This window comes from Macrosteles quadrilineatus, unplaced genomic scaffold (assembly GCF_028750875.1).
Source record: "Macrosteles quadrilineatus isolate MER2022 unplaced genomic scaffold, UCM_ALF_1.0 Scaffold_5__1_contigs__length_97177068, whole genome shotgun sequence".
Classification (NCBI taxonomy): domain Eukaryota; kingdom Metazoa; phylum Arthropoda; class Insecta; order Hemiptera; family Cicadellidae; genus Macrosteles; species Macrosteles quadrilineatus.
In genome coordinates this window covers 51,760,292-51,784,307 of record NW_026542598.1, presented here as the reverse complement: position 1 = coordinate 51,784,307, position 24,016 = coordinate 51,760,292, and the positions used below count along the sequence as shown (strand labels likewise).

Sequence of the window (24,016 nt, the reverse complement as noted above, 5' to 3'; positions counted from 1 at the left end):
TCTTGTACGTGTCATGGTCATGCGCCTCAACATCCTTGTTTTGAAATTTGGAATGTTTGTTTTGTTTATAATTCAAATCTAATCAAAACAAACATCAGGCTAGCCTAGCCCGCTAGGCTGCTCGGTGGCTGGCATCCAGCAAGTAATTTACTAGTTTTTAGTTTAGTATTAACTTAGTTCTAGTTTCTAGTCCTGCCCTAGTCTAGTGTCATCCTCTTCGTCCTTGACCTTATTATTTTATTCATCATCCACTTGTCGCCGTGTTGTGAATAAACTTAGGGACTAACCTTTTTCGATACAAACAGCAGATATACTGTACAGTAACAAAAAATATTAAGTTAACAAAAACTAGTTTTTAATAGGAAATTTTTGTTTGTGAAATAGGCTTATTTTATCTTAGTTTCAGCCAATGTCATTGTTTACTGAGAATGAATCAAGTTGTTGGAAGAAAACCGGTTATGCAAAATAAGCTAAACGCCGAATAGGCTTCTTTGATGATCCTATATACTGTGAAGTTAGGATACGCCTTGCACTGGATGTGCGGATGTGCCTGTACCAGTTGTACCGCAAGCAATTATAATTGTATTTGGGAAATTATCTGTAGTGTAGGTTAATGTTGTTTTCAATTGAAAACTGCTAAGTAGTAGCCTACTTGGGTTTGGGTCTAACTTAATTAGTTTAAGTTAGCTTGAACTAAGTATAGCACGACAGTGTAGATTGCAAAACTTGGATATCTTAGGCCTACTCCATCCATCAAAAACATACAAGTAAGTTTAGCTTTTTGATGACTTAAGAGTCAGACTTAGACCAAACAAAATCAAACATTCTTAAGTTATCCATTGTGTAACAAACTTAACTTACCAATCGATAATGGAGTCAGATATAAAATGTTTTGCCCAACATTGTCTGAATTAATGTTTATTTACTGAGATGTTCTTTCTTTATTTAGGCTATAGCTATTTCATTAAACGCCAACATCTCCTTAACACGTTAGGTGCTGATGACGGGAATTCCCGCCATTGCTTAACATTGAAATAAATGCAATTTTCATGTTCAAACATGTCAACGGCACTTTAAGTGTTAACTGATCTTTAACTTACCTAACTTATCTTGAATCAATATTTTCCAAGTTTGGTAAAAAAAGTACTAAGTTAAGCCTTGAAAGATTTTGTCATTTTTAAAGACCGACATTTGCTTGCCAATTTTACTGTCTAGCCAAGTTGTAAATGGATTTTTAAAAGGGACTTATATACATTACCGCCTAACTGTACAGCATCGGTGGAAGAATTTTGCTGCCTAAGTTGTAGCCTACATATTTAGGCCAGGGTCACACGAGGCGGATCATTCGCGCGGATAATCCGCGTGTTCGAAAAACACATTGAATCAAATGAGAGTAGCCACACGAGGTGAAGTTAAGCCGCCTGGACGGATTGTCATGTTATGGCTCATCCGCTCAAAATTAAGCAGTGTTGGAGGGGATGACACACACAGTCTTATGGGAGTGGCCACACCATACGGATCGTCCGTGCGATTGGAGCTCATCTTCAGGCATTTTTAGTTGTTTTCTTGAGTTTGTGTTTTGTGCGTTTTGGTTTATAGTTACAGTATAATGTTTGATACGGACAAATTAATAGAAGTGGTTAAAGACAAACCATGTTTGTGGGAAAAAAGCTCAACAAATACTCGGACAGGAGCTGCCAGAAAAAGGTGTGGCTTGAAATTGCTGAATTATTTTATGGTTATTTTATTTCTTAAAGAGTGTAGCCTATAGCCTATGCGGTCGCAATTCAAGTAGCTAATCAAACGATCCTATTGACGTACGATAATAACCAAAAAACTCCGAACTTTGGTCTTGCATATGCTCGTAAGAGGTTTGAAATACAAATGGTTTTTTCGTTATGAAGGGGTGAACCCAATGATTGTTATTAATCTTTGGTTACAGCTCACCACACGCTTCTAATGCACAAACTAATAGGCCTATAGGCCTAAGTGTTTCGTCCATGACTAACAAGTGAATTAAACCATGTTCTACAACAGCATGTAGGCTGGGAAAACCCAACAGGAAGCGGTTCATCCGCTCCGTGTGGCCAGGACACTGACCGCGTGGCTTATCTTCGCACTAAGATAAGTTGCACAGATGATCCGCCCTGTGTGGCTCCGGCCTTAGCCTAGAGATAAAAGATCCTACACACTGATTATTTGAATGTACCGGTAGCTTAAAGAGTTATTTTTATTCCCAGGTTGGAGTTATGAAGCTTCATTGCTTGTTTGTGTGCTTTGTGGTGTTCCTGGATCAAGCAAACTGCCTCAATAATGGTCTGGCCCTCAAGCCACCCATGGGTTGGATGTCGTGGCAGAGATATCGGTGTACAACCAACTGTACACTCTACCCCTATGAGTGTATCAGGTAAGTCTGGTAATCTAAATATTGTACTTATCTAGAAAGAGTGGAGTGAACAAAGTCTTTTGGTGAATCATTGCTCTTCCCTTGATAAAGCTTTAACATCTTTTTCTATGGAATTCCTCTTCAGGCAGAAGGCCCCCTTAAAAATGGGCTTTATACTTTTACCTGTTCATTTACGTTCTTTTTTTACCAATTTAAAAGTGGTCAAGATTAAAAACTTATCCTATATGTTTGCAGCGAGTGGCTAATACGAAATGCCACAGATTTGCTGGTGTCTGAGGGTTATGCTGAGTTAGGCTACAAGTATGTCATCATTGACGACTGTTGGATGATGACTTCCCGAGATGATCTTGGAAAACTTCATCCAGATCCTGACCGGTTTCCCTCTGGAATGCATGCGCTTTCAAATTACGTAAGTTTATGGCTGAATTTTAAAAGTCGTGTTTGGAAGTTGAACTAAAGTTGGTTACTCACACTCCACTACATTGTACCAAACATTTTTAGGAGGGGATTAGATATTACTTACCTATTAACAGCCTAACCTAAATCATTCTTAATGTTTTAAGTTCTAAGACTAAGTTAGCCTACATAATATCATGATATATCTCTGGGTGACACAAACTCAACACTTCCAGATAGGCTGATGACATTATCATAAGTTAGTTGAAGAGGTTTTGGCTACTGAAAGTTTGACTTACAACTGTGGGACTGTACAGAATTATTTCAAAAAGATACTAGATACATTGCAAGTAGGCCTACTGTTTTTAACAATTAATTTACAAAGTAACTTAATCAATTTTTTTTTTGTTAACTGTTTTATGTAAGATGATAAATTACTAACAACAATCTAACCTATTTGTTATGAAATATTACATCTTTTTTTAGGCTATGCACATTGTTGTGCTTTGAAATGTTGCAGATATTTCCCTAACTTTACTCTTTCTATATAAACAACAATCATTTTATAGAATTTTTTTCACAGGTCCACTCCAAAGGTTTGAAGTTCGGCATTTACCAGGACTATGGGGTGAAGACTTGTGCTGGGTATCCAGGACTGCTTGGCCACATGGAGATTGACGCAAATACCTTTGCTGAATGGGAGGTTGACTACGTCAAAGTAGACGGTTGCAACTCCGACCCCTGGACGATGGACGAAGGGTACCCAAAGTTTGGCCGTTACTTAAACAAAACTGGCCGGCCGATGGTGTACTCATGCAGCTGGCCTTATTACCAAAGGGAGCAAAATGTTCCGGTAACTATTTGATTTAGTTAACGTTGAAGCATCCTAGGCTAAGACCGTGTAGGAATGAATTAACTACCGGTACTGATTTTTTAGTGGTTGATTTTTCATCCAGAATCAATTTATAAGCTATGAAAGTGCAGCTAACTTTCCACTTCCATTTGACTCAATTCATAGTGCATTAAAAAGTTATTTGTACTCATACGTGATATTTAATGTAAAAAATAATAGCTTTTTATACTATCAATGATAAACAAACCTATTTATGTTTTCAGATAAACTTTGCAGCGATCGTAGAACACTGCAACTTGTGGAGGCTGTATGAAGATGTACAAGACTCGTGGGGTGTCGGGGCTGGCAGTGTGAGAGACATCATGGACTACTACGCTAATAGAAAGGATGTCACCCAGTACGCTGGTCCTGGCCACTGGAATGATCCTGATATGGTAGGTTCACAATGGTGAAAAGCAGAGGTAGGCTATCAGATTTTTCCTGTGACTGACAAAACCTTCATGACTTTGTTTTCCGTACAAATAGGGTTTTATATACCTACAGGTTGAAAAGAGAATGATTTCCAACAACTAAGACGATGTTACCGGTACCTGAATATCATTGTGAAAAACTATACTGTAAAATGAATTTTGCAACTAACTGTTTCTTATAATAAAAAAAGAATAAGTTTCTGAATTTCATTCACAAAAACATAGTCATCTTTTAGCATTTGAAATTTGGATATAAAACACTGTGAAAGAAAATTTAATCTGATTAAAATTTAAACACCTGCTGAAATCGATAAAATCGAACAGCAGAATGCCAATCATAACAGATTTTGTGTACAATCCAACATTTGATTATGGTATGAGATACCGGTATGATATAAGATATAATGTATAATTATATTTAAAATTTTTATATATATTACTATTAATTACTATACTATATATTAAGGAATGTCGGCCTTAGTCACTAACAAGACTACAAGATCTCGCCACTCATCCTACACTCATCTCCATTCATACTTGGCTTAAAATACCTACTTTGTATGGTCGTCATTTAATAAGAAAGTATTTAAGTTTCAGGCTCTCTATAACTCACCGTCTAATAACTACGGACACATTTCTTTTTCAGTCCTTTTTGCTTGATCCTTAAAACCAAACATACGTACAGCTTAAGTAATAAAGTCACATAAAAAGTTTTTTTTTGTCATTTTAATAATATTTCTAAAAAAAATTTAGAAGAGGCTGATATATTATTTTGTTTTGTATTATTGTTTAAGAGCTTCTCATGGCAACTTAGGTAAGATCATGAGGCAAACAGAGGCTCAAGCAGCTGTATGGGCTGTGTGGGCAGCTCATCTACTGTTGTCTACTTCAGTATTGTCAACGGTTCATCACTATTCAATTCAATTCAATTCGTGAATTGAAGCATCTATTGTGTGTTTACAGCTCATCATTGGCAACTTTGGTCTGACTGTGTGGCAATCAGAGGCCCAGATGGCAGTATGGGCGGTGTTAGCAGCTCCTCTACTGTTGTCTACGTCAGTATTGTCAATGGTTCATCACTATTGTGTGTTTACAGCTCATCATTGGCAACTTTGGTCTGACTGTGTGGCAATCAGAGGCCCAGATGACAGTATGGGCTGTGTTAGCAGCTCATCTACTGTTGTCTACTTCAGTATTGTCAATGGTTCATCACTATTGTGTGTTTACAGCTCATCATTGGCAACTTTGGTCTGACTGTGTGGCAATCAGAGGCCCAGATGGCTGTATGGGCTGTGTAGGTAGCTCATCTACTGTTGTCTACGTCAGTGTCAATGGTCCATCACTATTGTGTGTTTACAGCTCATCATTGGCAACTTTGGTCTGACTGTGTGGCAATCAGAGGCCCAGATGGCTGTATGGGCTGTGTTGGCAGCTCCTCTACTGTTTGTTGTCTACGTCAGTATTGTCAATGGTTCATCACTATTGTGTGTTTACAGCTCATCATTGGCAACTTTGGTCTGACTGTGTGGCAATCAGAGGCCCAGATGGCAGTATGGGCTGTGTTAGCAGCTCCTCTACTGTTGTCTACAGATCTTGCAAATGTACAGCCAGAGTTCAAACACATTTTGCAGAACAAACGAGTCATCGCGATCAACCAAGATCCTCTCGGCATACAAGGAGAAATGATTCACACTGTAAGTAAACCTTCTCGGCATGCTCATACATTTGTAAGGCAAATTTGGCACACCCAATATTTTTGGTGAGGTACAAAAGTTTTCTCTCTAAAATATTAGCTTTTTTCAAATGGTTTATATAGCTCAGCTTAGGAAACACTGAAAGTGTACTGTAATGTACTTGTTATGATAAATTAATTCCCTCCTGTAATTGGGCTATGCTGGAATCTAGACCCGGGTTCTCAAACCCTATTTACTCATGGGCCGCATTGTAAATTTTTGGAGGAAAGGTGGAAACGTTTCAGTGTAGAATGGAAGCCCCTTCCAAATTGCTACGAGGTAGATTTCTAGTTAAGAGTTCAGAGGTGATTTTGAAATTTTCTTGCTAATTTTGTATTTGCCTATACTTATTTTGTTGACTACCTATCTAAAATTATTTACGTTTTTTGTGGGAATGATGCTTAGACTAAACCAAACACCTGGTCATTGAGAATTGTTCTTGGATTTCGTAATGACCTGGGATCACAATAGACACAAATAGCCAATAAGAGTCAATTAATTGACAGCATTCCATTGGTCTCTTTAAACTTCATCACTGGAATCGCCATTACTGGAGATCATCACAGTATTACTGATACCGCAATAGATGTTTACAATGCAGTCAACGATATTGCCAAGACCTCAAGACATACTCACGAGTGTTGTCGCGACCGCGGGGTATGATCATAATTTTGCTTGGACTGCAAGACACACTCACAAGTATTGCCGTGTCCCTGAGTGGCAATCGTGGTATTGCCAAGACTGCAAGATATGCTCACAAGTGTTGCTGCACTTTGAGGATCATCAGTGTATACCATCATATCAAAATAATTATTTCTCAGTAGGCCTTTGCAGGCCGGATAAAATTTTTTTACCGTATGTGGCCCGCTGCCCATAGATTGTAGAGCCCTGATTTAGACTACCTCCTATGTTTGTGACAACTTTATAACTTTATTCCGTATTTATGGTGATCCGTTAAGGCTGTGGCCGTGGTAATATCTTAACAATCTATCATGACATGAGCTATGCAGTAAGTTTTGAATACAATAAAAGTGATTTTGTGCTTTTTTATTGATATTTGTTACGGGACACGACGTGATCGGGCGGAAGTTATGTCTAGACCGTACCTTACAGTGTTTTTTTTTTGTTTTTACCGTCATAAATGTTCAGATTTAAATTTGTTAATGTGCGTGCCTTATTTTTATCAATTAACGACCTTCATAAAATGAAGCGACAAGACATCATGACCGGCCTGAAGATGACTCCCAATGTGAGTTGAAACTGGTTGCAATACCACAATCCACTGGGTCGCAAAAATCCAAGTATCTTACACCAATTTATAAGTACAGTAAAGTCCCGCTTACCCAAGGTAGTTGGGACCAAAGGCACCTCGGATACGTACAAACTCGGTTAACACGGAAAGTGTTGAGAATATTTAAGGTTAGTAATGATAAAACATCGTAAAAGAAACACTTACATTACTTAATTGATGAAATTGCTCTTCTTCTCTTTTGTTACATAACACTGTTAATCCAACCGAGTTTATAATTAGTCAGAAAAACATAAAAAGGAATTTAAAATGATTTTCTCGCAAGGTTTAGCTCCTCTTTCCTTGGCTACGATGTTCCGCCATCGCTGAAGGAAGAGTACATCTGACGTCATGGCCTCGTGCTGCTGCTCCATGTGTTCAGTCCGTCCGTGTGTGATATGCGTTCGGCTTCGGCTGATTCTTTGTCACTAGCATAATTTTCATCTCCCTCACACTCATCATGATTTGCAACGTTTACGATGTTGTTCTTGGTCAATTCATCTGTTTCGTCTCCGTTTACCCAGTCCAACGCTTCTTGAGTAACTGGCTCACTCGTAGGCAAAACATTTGTTAGTGTAATAAGCTCATTGACATCGGTTTCGTCAGTTTTTTATCCATCGTTAGAGGGACGGTTTTCTGTTAATTTTTGGATCCTAAAAAGCTTCCTCCATGATTCCCTGACTGCTATCTGCCAAATTGTCCCATGATTCGGCAACCCAGTAAGAAACATTCTTCATGTTTATTGCTTTCTAAATTGCAGGGACAGTGTTTCCTTCGTCCAACTGTTCAATCAAGTAGCTCAACAGTATTTTTCGATAGTTACTCTTGATCGTTTCAAGAGCACCTTGACCGAGCGGCTGAATTTGTGAAGTAACATTAGGCGGCAAGAATATTGCCTTAATGTCTCCACTTACCAGATTGTCAGAGTCAGGGTGTGAGGGGGCATTGTCTAGAAGCAATACGGCCTTGCGTGGGAGATTCCTTTTCTTTAAAAAATGTTTTTACAATAGGTACAAAATGGTTGAAAAACCACTGCTTAAAAATTTGACCATCCATCCAAGCATTTTTTTGACTTTCATGTACAGCACTGGTAAGCATTAAATCACAGAAAATATACTTCTATTACCCAGAATGCTGACGCTTACGGAGGTAGCATTAAGTGAAATTTAATTTGGAGCGCTGCCTATTGGTAGCGCTAGTGTCTTCAACTCAGCGCGCACGGGAGAAGTTTATCCAGTTTGAGTCAACTGTAACTAGACGGGCGCATCATATTTCCCGCTCTCCCCGTCCCGCCATTCCACAGTCGCGGCATATGTGACCTTGAACGAGGCTGCCGCAGCCGCTGTCACTCACTGGCGTTTCAATGAATGCCCACTATTATAGTACTACTGTATTAATTCAACGTTTTGCGTTACCTCGTTATCTGTTGTCTTTATTCCACTTCCAGATAAAATGTTATTCCAGTAGTGTTTTTAAGTTAACATATGACGTATTTGTTTTTATAATCTTTATCATCCTCAGTCGCGATAATTCATAGTTTGCTATTTTGCAATAAATCTAATATATAAAATTCTCGTGTCACAGTGTTTGTCTGCAAACTCCTCCGGAACGACTTCACCGATCGTTATGAAATTTGGTGTGTAAATTCTGTAGGTATGCGAATCGGACGTAAACTATTTCCCGTTTCGAAATTCTTAAAAAGGGCTCCGCCCCAGTGGCTCTGGAGTTTCCCATGTTAACCTTATGAGAAATGGAATTAATGAATCTTAACAGCTGTTTCAATTAAACAAGTTGGTTCTGTTCTATGATGTTCAATAGCATTAAAGTTACAAGGATTACCAACAGGGTGCAGCACTATTATTTCTTTTACATTTATGACAACAGCTAATTTGCAACCAAAAGGTGAGTGAGCGTAGCGAACGAACTTCAACCTGGAGGCGAGTGAGCGTAGTGAACGAGCTAACCTGAAGGCAAGTGAGCGCAGCGAACGAGCTCCAACCTAAAGGTGAGTGAGCGTAGCGAACGAGCTCCAACCCAAAGGTGAGTGAGCGTAGCGAACGAACTTCAACCAGGACGTGATTGAGCGATGCGAACTAGATCATCTTGAAAATTAAACGTAACGGTACTTTCTTTCCATCGGTCTGTCTTAGGGGAAACCTATAACTTAGGCGATACGAAGTTCGCCGGGTCAGCTAGTTATTATATATAAATAGCCTTTATTTAATTGCACTATCGTGATGGTTCTAAGGATTATTCTAATAAAACGATTGAATTAACTCACTTCTCTTCATTATGTTCTGTAAAACTTTTGCAACTACAGTAATTTACAATTAACTTCCAGATGAGCAAGATTAGAAATTTTAAACATAAAAAATAACTGGATGACAACGCAATATAAAATATATTTCAGTAATTTATTTAAGTTTTGTAGCAAACATTTAGGTCTCTGATGGTTTGTATGAATATTTATAGTGCCATTGACAAAATATGTGTACAAATTATTTATTAGGTTACCAAAGGTAAACACAATTTTTAATAATCTTCCACCTTCTACCTTGTTATCCAACACAACTAACGATTTAGATTAATAAACAAAAATAATGTAAACGAAATTTGCTAAATAAAAATAATTTATTCGAATGAGAACACTTACATTTATATCACAAAACAGTACAAAAAAACATGTAGGCTAGGCTAAATACCAACAATAAAATAGTAAAGTACAATAACCAAATAGCTATTACAAACAAAGAACACGATGCAATTGCAATATATAAGAGCAAATAGCGTTAAATGCGCTCGGAAAAACAAGTGCCCAGTATCGACAATGAAACAATAGTATATTACAGGTAAAAAATTACAAATGACAAATAAAGATATTGATAAACAGAATTATGTACACGTAGAAAGGTAGCCTACAAAAGCCAAATAGCTAATAGAAAAGAAATACAGATGCAATTGCGACATATATGTAATAGCAAATAAGGTTAAATGTACCCGAAAAAAAAACAAGTGCCCAGTATCGATAATGAAACAATAGTATATGACAGGTAAAAAATTACAAATACCATTCTAGGCTATTACAAAACAAATAATTATATATATATACTTAGGTACAAAAGCCGAATAGCTAATACAAACAAAATACACGATGCAATTACGACATATAATAGCAAATAACGTTAAATACACGCGGAAAAAACAAGTGCCCAGTATCGACAATGAAACAATAGTATATTACAGGTAAAAAATTACATATGACAAATAAAGATATTGATAAACAGAATTATGTACACGTAGAAAGGTAGCCTACAAAAGCCAAATAGCTAATACAAATGAAATACAGATGCAATTGCGACATATATGTAATAGCAAATAAGGTTAAATATACCCGAAAAAAACAAGTTCCCAGTATCGATAATGAAACAATAGTATATGACAGGTAAAAATTACAAATACCATATTAGGCTATTGCAAAACAAATAAATATATACACGTAGTAATGTACAAAAGCCAAATAGCTAATACAAACAAAATACACGATGCAATTGCGACATATAAGAGCAACAATGTTACAGTTAAATTGAACACAAAGGAGCAAAAAAGAGGGTTAAAAACTCAATAACTGTGGAGTCAATAATGGACTAGTTTGTCTTGTATCAAACCTTAGACATGCTTTAACACTTTTAACTTGTCTAAGGCACTGGTTTTCATGCTGGTACTTATCCATTTGCATTGTTTCTGTATCAAAATACGGAATAAAGTTCTTACAACGAAATCTTCATTCCTAAAACAATTGGCATTGGCACAAGTCAGTGACCCGAATGAAACTATCTTACTGGTACTGTTTAGCAACCTACGTACAATATGGCGTTTGTGGGCAATTGATTTGTACCTTATTTTGAAAATTTTTAACGCTGCATCGACAACGTACAGGAGGCTCTCCGAAGGGGCCAAAAGTCCACTTGTTTCATCCACTTTAAAAGTTGTAAACGATCTGTTAAGGAGTAGCAGTTCCTTTCGACTTGAAAGCTTTGAACGTAAGTCACACATCTTACGTAAGCAGTGTATGCATTTGAACTTGTTGTAGTACCTGTGGGCAATATACCCAGCAAAATACACTTGGGAGCACGTTTCCAACATGACTACACTGTCTGGCATCACATCTATTCTCTGATTGTTGGTTTCAGCTGCCCCCTCACTTGACGTGGAGCATTGGCTGGAAGATTGGCTGATGTTGTCCTCGGTATTGGCCATTGGATCTGATAAATACATAATTATAAAACCAACTGATCATAATTATGCAAACATAAAATAACAAATGAGAACCAAAACACATGCGTATAGGCGCATTGACTTTACCAGGATAGATTAAATATACAGTATTTCATTGATCAAGTTGTTATGTGTATCCAACAGATCCTTCTATTGTTATGTATATACATTTACACAATCGTTATCCTTGTCACTTTTATTTTTACTTTGGAATGCAAGACAACTTGAATGTCCTTGGACAATGGGTCTTTACAAACAGCAATTTTATCCTACATAACAAAACTAATTTTATATCTTGGTAAATCATTGTAATCTCTCAAACAGCAGCTCAATAATTAACAGCATGCAATATAACAAAGTTTTATTCAATTTTGACGTCAAACTAAAAATATATGACAAACAGCAATTCTTCAGAACAAAAATATAATTGCTATCATGAGTAATCCTGGTTATCTTTTAAACAACAGCTTTATAAACATAATGCAATATAAAAATCGCTTTTTTACTTAAACTATCTCAAACAAAATTGTTAATGGGTTTATTATTGGGGTTTTCTGAAATATTTTACTACACCAATTCCTGACTAGGGGTTTCATAAAAAACTAGAAATTGTTCTACCAAAGTTGTACGAGGATTTTTATTGCTTACCTTGAAGGTCTTCGCTTTGATTACAAGTAAATATTTCCAGTAGCTTATCTTCGTCTGGGTCGTAGGAAGTTGTTTTGGGCGGCTCTATCATGAGTTTTAGTGTCATCACTCGAAGAGTTCCTCTAAAAACTCGTACTGAAGGATTTCTGTTGAATCCACCTCTTTGTCTTATCGCAGAAAACAAGTTTTCTAATGGATCTTGGTTCAGCCTGGAGGTTAGTAGAAACTTGCATTTTTCACTTTCCAGCAGCTGTAGCATGGCATTAATGGTAAAAATAAAACCATCAAAACACGGTAGCCTAGGAAATTTGCAATTAATTTTTTCCAAGTTAGTGAACATTTCGATTGCATTTTTCAAAATGTCGTAACACATGTTTGTCACTTTGACTCAACGCACAGTTGTCAGGATTTCGAGACCTTAACCTCCTACTATTCATAGCATCAAACAATGAATTAATTGTTGCCAGGAACCTCGCCGTTGGTTGGGCAGTAGGGCTTCTTATCTGCCCTGTCGCTACTGCAGTGTGCAAAGCGGCTGATGTTGTGTGGCTGAAGACCTGAGCAGCGAGCGACACTTTCATCTTCTGGAAGTTGTTCGGGTATATATGAGCTGGGGTCAATTGATGTGCAGCTCTTGTTGTCTTGCTACTGGATTCGATTTCAAATAACCGCCTGATGTCTTTGAAAGATATCCTTTCGTCAAAGAGGGCAAAGTCATGTGTCAAGAGATTATTTCTGACAGATTTGAGAAGATGTGGTGGGTCGTACAGAGTGAAAATCTTCTTATCACCAGTTTAAAAAAATGGTTTCTCAACTGTTGCTCCTAATCTTCTGTAGGCATTGGTATTCGTGGAGCATTGGTCAGTGACAACAGCTTTGACCATTATTCCTGTTTCTGATAGGTGCTCTATGGCGTCTTTGATTAGTGTAGAAAGGACTGAGCCTGATAGACCATCCTGTGAAACAAAATAACCAATGGGTAATTTCCATTGATAGTATAAGCCTCTTATCATGAAAACGGTTGCTTCAGAAGCTAATTTCCTCGTTCTGCCTAAATACCCACAATCCTCAAACCCTTCAATCAGGTCATACTGTGGCGAATATTCCAGTTGTTTTTTAATAGCCATCTCATCCACCAGCAATACACAACACTTTTCCTTCTCATTCATGCTTGCAGCTTTATGTTTGATTTTTTCAAATAACTTGCTGTTAAATCCAGGAATGAATAACTTTTTGGAAGATAACCAATTTCTAACCGTAGATATTCCTGGTAAGGTAATTTTTTTTGCCAAGAATCTATAGGCAGCAGGAGACCTTAAATACAATTCAATGGCAAACTTCATTTCGTCTTTCTTCCAAGCTTGTCTTTTTTTGTGGAGCTGCATTCCAAAAAGTGTTGCTGCAGCTTTGGATTTCAATCCCGCTGTGATATTTTGCAGCGTTGGTTTAAAATGCTTTAATTTTCGGATTTGCCGCTTCAATGCTGATATTGTCGCCATTTTAGATGCTAATTGCTTCTTTTTTCTTGTGAGATTTTCCTGGATCCGTTTTTTTGATGGTGATTCAAAAAGGGTCTTCCTTACGGTGTGTAGATTTGATCTCCCTACAAATCTGCTTGCTTGCGGTGACGCATTCACAATCCATTGTCGCACTGATGGAGACTGCTCAATTTCAAAAGTTGCAGATGACGTGCTTACAGCAGGAGAGGCCATGATGTCTGTTTGTGGTCTTCCTGGATATCTTCTTGGTGAACATATACTTCGGCTAAGATGGACATCAGGAGACTGTACAACAGATGGATCTTCAACTTCTGAATCCGCAACAACAGATGGATCTTCAACTTCTGAACCCGCAGCAAAAGGGTAGGGCACTGAACCACGGATCAGTCTTCCACTTGGAAGAATTGCTTCCTTCGGAAAGTGCTTCTCACAAACAACTTTGATCCTGTTCAGCTTCTTTGGTGAAAATCCAATCAGCAAAGGATTCCCTGTAAAAAAAGAATAATAATTTATAGTATTTGTGTTCAGTCAAGTTGGCTTTGATTTGTATTTTATTTTATATGTCTTTGTTCCTAACAGTCTATATGTGATTCCCATCACATTATCATATGTTAATTTCCAGTGTTCCAGTCATTCGCCACGAATCACCTCTCATAACAATACGTAATCATTTTTTTCTTAATTTTTACTTTTATATATTAAAGAAACCGAAACAAGTTTTATCTCAATTTCTGTGTGTCCGTCTGTCATGGCCCGGAAGGCATTTTACGCGGCCTTCTCCTGACAAACAAAAGCACCGAATGGTAAGTTATTTGCCAGTATTGAAACATTTTTGACCCTGTCTTTAGCTATTAAAAACGAATTTTTACGTTCTCCGAAAATATCTTTGATTAGGCTCGTCAAATTTCAAAATGGTGGCCATTTAAATTTTTAAAGTGAAATACCGTGAAAACTAGCCATTAAGGTAACACAGTACTCAAATACTGGGTGGCGCATAAAGAACGCATGGATTTGAGTTGAGTGGTGAGAGCGATAGGAGCGTAGTGGAGGGACTGGGCCTGGTTGTTTTGTAGGTTAGGGTGTCCAGTTTTAGTAGCAATGGTGCAGAGGTCCGTGGTACATCGGATTTTTGCGGTAGAACATTTATTCAAAAGTAATTAAATCTGTTAAAACTGTTCAACGGCTTTTTTGCACAAAGTTCAATGTTCCGCGAGTCCTGAAAAAAGTACGGTAAGGCCCAAAAATAACGAAAGTTACACCAAACGTTAAGTTTCAAATCGTGCAGTGGTTTTTGATGCAATTCTTTTGGGTCTTCTGCTGCCAAATAGTGCCAGTTTTGCTTATTGACATAACTATCCAAATGAAACTGCGCTCCATCATTAACATCACACACAAAACGCCATCAGTGGCAAGAACATCAACCATTCTCTCAAAACAGTTTCCATTTTCGTAATCACGTTCATAAATCTTCTGTTCGATCATAATTTTGTAAGGATGAAATTTTAACTCGTCTTTCAGGTTGCCCTGCAACGAGCGTCAAGACAAGCACACAGTTGGAGCGCATCGCCTAGTGTAACAGACGCCCTTACTCTGTCGACATTTTGTGGAGTTCGCGCCGTGCAAGGACAACCAAACCACTTCTGCTTCATAACTGATTCAATTGTGCGAAAAGGAGCTATCCAACAAAGTATTGTGTTGCGATGGGGTTTTGTTTTGAACCATTGAACTATGCACGGAGAAGCCATTGAACAGTTGTATCAGATTCATTATTTTTTAATAAATGTTCTACAGCAAAAACGTGATGCGTCAGGTTGATTGCACCATTACTACTAAAACTGGACGCCCTAACCTACAAAACAACCAGGCCCAGTCCCTCCACGGACGCTTTTATTGCTCTTACCACTCAACTCAAATCCATGCGTTCTTTATGCGCCACCCTGTATAATTTTTTTTTATTATTTAGTTTTGTAGAACAGACTTTTCTGAACACGTAGATAATAAAAATTAAGGAAGAAAGAAAATTATTTTTAAATTTTCAGCTACTTTTATAAATTATTGCAGCCTAATTTAGCATGTCCAAGGTCCTACTACTAATCAAGACGCAGAGGGTACGCCGTCAAATATTAATTTTTTTTAAACATTTTTATTATTTAGTTTTGTAGAACCCACTTTCCTGAACACGTACATACCAAATATTATGGAAGAAAAAATTATTTTAAGCAATACAGCGACTTTTATACACTCTTTATACACTGATCATCCATGAAGATAATCAATCAGCAATAGCTGTTGCAGGAAGTCTAGAAAACAAAAGACTTAAACACGTTGATGTCAAATGACCTTTTTTAAGGGAAGTTATCAAAAAGGGAAGTGTTGTTTTAAAGTACATTAACTCTGAAAACCAATTGGCGGATATATTAACAAAAGCTCTGTGTAAACCAAAGTTCCAGATTCAGAAATAAGATGAATGTTTAAAACTGTTTGTAAGAAGACAATACATTTTTATATTAAGGGAGGGTGTTGAAGCAATACAAAAATATATCAAAATATACCCTAACTCAATTATTTATTATTCTATGTGTAATTAAAGACTGTTTCATGTTTATAAAATTAGTTGTTATGTTGGCATAGCAACCTCCTAGTTGGTAAAAACAAATGTGCTTATGAGTTGTATAAGTTTATATGTGTTATGTTTAAAAGATATAAAATAAAGTATTGTTTGTTTGAAGAGTCAAGTATTATAATTAAATAAGGTCCACAGATTTAACCTCAACACTAACAATTTAATTTTGCTCAAAAACATTTTTGCTTCATATTATTGTTGGTAATAATGTATTTAACTTAGTACAAAAATTTCAAGTTGATGGGTTAATATTTGTAACAGTTATGTGTACCTAAAAACTGTCATTTTAACATGGGCGGGATAGGGAGTACTGTGTCACCTTAAAACAAAATTTTAAATTACCGTCTTTTTGAAATTTGGTAAGCCTTATGATCAAAGATATTTTCGGAGAATGTTTGTTCCTGTAGACTTAAAGTTTCTACAAAGTTTCATAAAAATATCTCCAAGGGTTTTTAAGTTATTAATTATTTTCAAAAAAATAAAAAAAATGCGGTTTACGGCTGAAGTAACACGAAATTGAAAAAAAGTTCTCGACATTTGCGATTTATTTTTTCATGTAGAATCTGAAGCCCGTTATGGTTTACTAAAAAACACTGTATAGCCAATGCTTGAATGCAAATCTGTGCGTGCATACCTTCAATTTCAGACCTCAATCATGAAAAGCGGTCGGGTAGGAACGGTGAGTAGGAACTATTAACTATATATAATCAATGGTAGGAACAGAAAGTGACACATTGGAAAATCGAGCTTAGCATCATCCGTAAACCTCTGTTACAACCACCCACTGCAGTTGTGAATTTTTACTTTACACTGTACACAACCGCCATTGAAGCGCCGTCAATGAGTGGAACCTTGTTTCTAAGCTATTGGCGACGATCATTAATAAATTGAAGTTTCCCAGCCATATACAACACTGATTCGATGTCTTCTTTCTGGTTATCAAAACTTCAGAACAATTTTATACACAAAGAATCTCTGGTTCCTGACCTGGATGATGCCTAGTTAGTTAATTTCATTTACGGTTACACTATATTAAATATTCCACTTGCGATTAATTACATCCTTTATGTAAAAATGGATCCTTTTTACATCTTTTTACATGCATCCTTTATGGATGGGATTTGCCTTTAAAACTTGATCGGAAATGGTTGCAGTATTTGTAAACATATCTAGAAAAAATAATCTTGATCAGAACAGCTGTTCGTTATTTCATAGATGATTATGTGATAAAAATTGGACGAAAACTTGACAAAAATCGCACAAATCTGCTTTTTTAAACGTCCGTATTTTTTTTTACAAAGTATTGAGGGCATTGAGGCCATATTGTAATGGCTAAAGACACTCTCGCCAATCCAGTGAAAACATTAAAATAACTTGGATCTTGATAGGTACTCTCGTTTTCCTGGAGAAGATTGCGTAAAATACCACCTTGAGTGTTACAGACAGACAGACAGAAATTTAGATGAGACTTGTTTCGGCTTCTTTAATGTATAAAACGTAAAAATAATCTAAAAATTTATGATTCTGAGCAATGTACAGACAAAACTCTAATTTTATTTATATAGATAGATAGATAGATGAATATTATAACAGAACCGGTATGGATCATAAACATAAATAAATGATGTCAATAACCCGAATGTTGTTTAGGATAATTAGTTTTCACATTTAGTTTAGTATTTCAAAATGTAGAGTCTAACGTTCTTTCACCTAGGGCCACTTGTCGGCTTTAGCAGCGGTACAGAGTAATAAATCACCGTCCTTCTACGAAAGGACGGACCCTTCCTCGCCAGTTCTTAGAATGTTGTAACTCAAACCTTGGGTTTTGTCTCTGTTTCGACGAGCATCACATTGTTAAGTTCGCATAGCTTCATATAGAACGTGAGAGGCAGATCCCTCAACGCATTTCATTCGTCTTATTCACATTATGTTAAAACCACATTAGTTTTTCACAACGGTTTCATTTATACAGCCCACTAATATTATTTGTTAGTTTCTACATCAATACAATTATAGTTAATTTCAAAGTGTTAGTTTTTATTATTACCAAAGCAATGGCGCATAACGCGCTGCAACAGTTTAAGACAAATTATTTGTTCCAGATTATTACCTCTAATTATTCTACTGATAATTCCAGTTTTATACGCCATAATACATTTGAAGTTATGAGCAATCAAATAATTTCTAATCGTAATGCTGCGATCTTATTTGAAATGTAAACTTATTAGTACTAACTTTATAGAACAACACAATACAAATTAATATTTAAGTTTTGTATTCTTAAAAGGTGTCGTGAAAACATTAATATATAAATATATATATATGTATATATGATATTCAGTACTTACCGCAATTAATCGTCCAAATATCGGCTAATGGTGAATTGGGGAACCGGAACATACGGACACCTTCCTCCCGGCTTGAAGAACAAGACTTATAGCTACACTTTGTCCTTGTCATGATAACAATTAACTTAAAATAACTAAAAAAAACACTATTTCAAAACACAAATATACATTGACAATTGAGAATACAATTCCGTTTTGAAATGAACGCGCGCGCGCGCTGGCTACACTAGACAGTGCAGTGCAGACGAGCCATGACAGCTTAGCTAGGAGAGAGAGGGAAATAAGGGTGCGTGCAGTTGGCAGCACTGACAGCGCTTGCCTGTCAATGCTGGTGGCGCTGCCTATGGAGAGGCAGGCAAAGCTCTCTCCGAGTACTTAACGCTTTATAACCAGCAGTCAGCATTCTGGGTAATAGTAGTATATATTCTGTGATTAAATGTTCAGGTTTTTGAACGCTCGAGGGTTCTTTGCTTTACCAATAACCACCAGTTTCAATTTTAAACTTCCGGATGCATTGTAACATCATCCCAGAACAGTAACCCTATCCTTATTTTTTCTATATCCAGGTACTGTCTGCTCATCCCTAGCTGCTAACGTTTTAGATGGTAACATTCGGTAATTTAGGCCTGTTTCGTTGCAATTAAATCTATATATTTAATACACAGTTGTAAGTCTGTTTTCTCAGTCATTACTGGACCGATCTACAAGATTTATGTCTCAAATTAAAGGGGCTAGTATCATTCTGTTCTGAGGTAAGACCATGTTTCAATATCAGGGTTTCCAATTTTTTTTTAACTGTAACGTCATTAGAGTTTGCCGACAACTTTTCTCCGCTAATATCTAACTGTCTTATCCCAAACCTCTTCTTTCATTGGTCTAGCCACCCTGTGCTAGCAGTAAAAGGATCATCGCCATCTTTGAAATGTTTTTGAAACGCAATTGCTTTTCATACTCACATTTTTTCATAGTTTTCCTACTTGAAATGTTATTAAAACTGCTGCTCTGAGAAGCCCAACCTTCAATTTCAGATCTTTTACGCCGCCAGTCTCCCACAGTCACTTCACCAACACCTAGTTCCTTAGCCACTTTCTTAGTAGACTCTCCAAACAACAGTACGTTTCCGTTTGCCATTTACCACTCATGATGTGCTTAGAAATAACACAACGTACCAGTACCTTTAGCTTCACTCACCACAGTATTGACAACTAAGCAAAACCAACAGCAAAATGGCAGGCAGGCAGCAAACCACGAACACACTCGACTTAAGCCGAACACACAATGTTTGCTGACCGCTGCCAACTTTTACCGATATCTGTCCACCTCCGATTTGACGCAATTTATAAATTTTTATTTTCAAGATGTGCTTCGGTTAACCCGGAAGCTCGGGTAACCGGGACTCTACTGTATTTAAATGCGATCAGGAGGCTGAGATTCAATATAGCCTACTAGTTTGTTTGAAAATTATTTTTGTTGCAATTTTTTAATTTTAACAAAATCTTTTCAGAGGGAAAAAATCAACACTTGGGTTCGACCAATTTCTCCTAAAGTTGGGGAACACTTCTCATTTGCTGTGGCATTTGTGAGCTACCGAGCTGATGGGATGCCGTACCGTTACAACGTCACTGTGTTAAACCTCGGCCTACGCAACCCCGCTGGTTATATCGTCAATGTAAGTTAGAAATTAAAATTAATATGCCTGTTTGCAATTTGTAAAAGTATCGTTCCTTATTTGAAAATATTAATAGAACAGAAACTTATCAAAAATATCTCCTTTTTTAAGAAACAGCACCACAGGTTCACCTTCAGTGACAGAGCGAGGTAAGAGTCTATAATAAATCTGTGAAAGTTGCACCTTAAATCAGGCATTTTGTTACTTGCCATCCTCAGTGTGTCCGACACAAACTTCTTTTATACTAATTTGTAGTTTTTTTAACAAGATTAGGGGAAAAATTGGTAAAAACATGCATAGATCAATGAATAATTAGTGGGACTCAAAAGATTAATGAACATTTAAAGATAATCTCTATGTTATTGTTAGGGAATTTTCCATGTAGGGAATGCTATTACCGTAAGTCTCATGGTAAGACCTATACTTGAGACCGATTTTTGTTTCTGTAATTTTTTTGTGCCCAGTTGTTAAAAGATGCAATCCGTTCAAATTCATATACTTGTATGTGTGTTGTGTGTTTCATGATTCTAGTAAAAATCATCTGGTTTTGATAAATCTCTGTACAATGTCTGTATAATTTGTGGGGTAAAAATTGGGGTTTCCCATTTTTTCCATCAATTTCTTTAAAAACATTTTTTAGAGCCTAGATAACAAATAATTTAGCACACTGAAGCGCTGTTGTACAGCTAATGGTCACAGGGAATCTGACAATTTTGAGGGAATATTTTAGTAGAAAGTCAGCCAGGTAAATGGAAATTGGCTTAGTCTATAAGTTTGCTGCTGCGGGGGGTATTTATATCAACCATGGTAGGGAAAGTAAGTGCTGCCAACATTAATTTGCTTGTTTAAAATGGATATTTTGATAAAATTAAGTAATATATTTATTTCATACTATGCTTTTAATATTTCAATAAAAAAACACAAACTTTATAACCTTCTCTGTAGAAGCAAACCTACATACTCATTAAACTTAATATTACTTAAATAGGGAATTTGACAAAGGAAATATATTTCAATAAAAATCCATCTAGGCAAATGGAAATTCAGTTAGTCTGCACGTTTGCTGCGGCGGGGGTATTTTGTATTGTTTCAAAGTACTCTTAACCTAGCTATAGGTAGCTCATGTAAGCCTTTATGAGCAGTACATGATATTCTAACATTTAATGTTTTACCCCAGGACTTATTTGGAACATCCTATTGTGATGAAATGGTCAAACCAACATCTCTCCTACAAGTACGGATCAACCCCAGTGGTAAGACTTATTCATTTTTCACCTTCTTTTACAATTCATTAGTACCCAGTATCAAAATGTTACTTGGTCTTAAAATGTTCTCTCAGTTATAACTGTTTATCTACATTCTTCTACCTTTTTCCATATTTTCCTCTCTTTTTCATCCATCCCTCTTCATCTCATCCTTCCATTCTCCTTGAAGTCTTCCTTTCGGTATTCTCTCCTCAAATCACCTTCAACACGCACAACTTTCTTAAGTATTCTCCTTCCTCACGTTAAGTAAATCATGTCATCATTTTCAATACAAGTATTTTTTAAACTAAACCATGTTTATAGACCAACTCAATAAATTAAATAAAAAAAACAAACCTCAGTACAAAAAATATTTGTCTTAAATAGGCTTCCATAATATATTTCAAACTAATTTCAAAAAAGTTTTTTCTCCAAAAATGATTGTTATTTTTATAATGATTTATATTGTCTATGTTATTAAAAGATCTCAAACCAGTAATTTGACAAGTGCATGTGGTTTTAAATACATTTTTTTCGGTTCTAGGTGTTGTGTTTTTGGAACTCAAGGCTGTCTCGCAAAAACAATGTGAACAAGAAGAAGAATCAAAATGTTAAACGAACAAAGTAAAATTTAGTGTTATGTTATTCATTCATTCTCTAAGAACAATTCGTACACATACAGTGTATTTATTATTATTTATTTCTACTACAGACTATTTGCTCAACTTTTTATACATTTTCTTATTGAATATACACTATTTTATACAAAATCTTAAATATTTCAGCTTTTATTATTCTTAATGGCCTTTCCCCCAAAAATTAATTATACTCCGTTCAAAAAATTTACTTACTTTGAAACAACAGCCAACAACTGATCAGCTGATGTATAGATTAATCTAAAAAAAGTGGTGATGGAACCAAAGAAAACCTTCCCCTTAATCCGCCTAAATTTTGCAAGCAGACTATTGTCAACAAAAATTAAACCTAAAAAAACCATTAGACGAATTTAAAGCACTTGGAGTATTCACAGTTACATATGAGGCTTTGTTAGTTAATGAAAGTGATCTGTTCCATTTCAAATTGTTAAGTAAATGACCCTAGGACAAATTGTTGAAATCGGCCTTACCTTGAGCTTTATCACAAAATGGTCAGCTATATTGATAGGCTATATAAAATGGTCATGTATACAGAATTAAGCCAACAGGCGTTATTTTAAATTGAAATGATTAATTAATTACTTCACTAAAATTCAGGCTTCTTTTTTATATTTAAAAAGAAGTTTCGTTTCCACAATGAATAATAAATACTAGACTATATTTTTAAATAGTTTTTGTTCATTGAATCACTATCCCAAGGGAGGCTTTAGAAAATCGCTCTATTTCACTTTTACTTATCACACATTTTCAGGAAACATGAATCCTGCTTCATTTTATAATGTTTACCATATTTCAGGATACAAATTTAATCATTAATTTGATTATACGTGGAACAACTTATAATATTCATTTATACTGTGTGTTGGGTAGTTTGAATGGTTAACTCCAAGGTGACAATTAGACAATAGACAAAGCTTTGTTGTACATAAAACCTGAACACCATTATTACAAAAGTAATTCCCAAGCTGGTAAATAGTCAATTTATATCTAGGTTCCTTAATCTAAATTAACAAGAGTGAAGCCATTATAATTTATCTTTAAAGCTGGGTTTTCCTAGGCGCGGAGTCGGCGAGCGGAGAGAGGAACGCGGAGAGCGGAATTGAAATTAACATGGCATTCCGCTCCGCTTCTAGGAAAACAGTAACATTAAATTGCCTAAGACAAGCTGAGTCCGCTCTCCGCGTTCCTCTCTCCGCTAGCCGATTCCACGCCTAGGAAAACCCAGCTTAAAAGAAGTATGCATTTTGTTCCTTTTTGGCTCAAAGTCTCTTTCAGCTCAAATGTATAATTTGATTTTTATAGAGTTCTGTATGAATTAGGTCTGTTAAAGTGCCGATTGAAGTTAACTTAATAGTAAAGATTTACTCTAGCTGATTCTTTTTTACCCTAGAGACGTAAAGAACTGCTCTAGCTACACAAGACATGACTTGAAAACAGCTGTTTTCACTGATGAAATTTTTGTTAGATTCATTAATTGGAAAACGTTATCTGGTACAATGCCTTAACAATCCCAGTGAACATTCTCTAGGAACAGACAATAGTACGTTAACTTCCACATACCGTGCTTCAAGTAGAGAAACTCAAAAGACAAAAATTAATTAGAGGTGACTCTGGTTCAAGTGCGAGACTTGTGTCTTAGACACTCAGGTTCGATTCCAGCAAATCACCGATGTATTTTAACCATGTGATAACTGATAATGTCGTGGTGACTCTGAGGCAAGGAGAACTTCTCTCTGTTTCGGAGAACATCTTCTACTAAAAACTAAACAAAATAGTTTCAAAATAAATTGTTGGTATTGAAAAAAAGGAAAATTTACAATCATTTTTGTATACAAAACTAAACATACTCAGAGGCACAGAAGATAATTTACTTATCAAGGTTTTCAAGATTGAGGACAAACACCTTA

The 24,016-nt window shown here is 36.3% G+C and overlaps 1 protein-coding gene across 1 annotated transcript; it reads left to right on the top strand.

The window, feature by feature from the left end:
* The first annotated feature begins 313 nt into the window (after window positions 1–313).
* LOC128995827 (alpha-N-acetylgalactosaminidase-like) lies at window positions 314–22,230 on the top strand. The gene is made up of 9 exons (XM_054420845.1): window positions 314–767; window positions 2,241–2,407; window positions 2,642–2,816; window positions 3,387–3,656; window positions 3,920–4,090; window positions 5,623–5,820; window positions 20,045–20,209; window positions 21,387–21,462; window positions 21,998–22,230. The coding sequence occupies exons 2-9, from the start codon at window positions 2,250–2,252 to the stop codon at window positions 22,066–22,068; spliced, it is 1,284 nt and encodes a 427-aa protein (XP_054276820.1). The 5' UTR covers window positions 314–767; window positions 2,241–2,249; the 3' UTR covers window positions 22,069–22,230.
* The last annotated feature ends 1,786 nt before the right edge of the window (window positions 22,231–24,016 follow it).

Coding starts and splice junctions, on each gene's coding strand:
- LOC128995827 (XM_054420845.1), top strand. CDS start 2,250: ATGAAGCTTCATTGCTTGTTTGTGTGCTTTGTGGTGTTCCTGGATCAA. Junction 3,657..3,919: donor AAAGGGAGCAAAATGTTCCG/GTAACTATTTGA, acceptor TTATGTTTTCAG/ATAAACTTTGCAGCGATCGT. Junction 4,091..5,622: donor ACTGGAATGATCCTGATATG/GTAGGTTCACAA, acceptor GTGTGTTTACAG/CTCATCATTGGCAACTTTGG.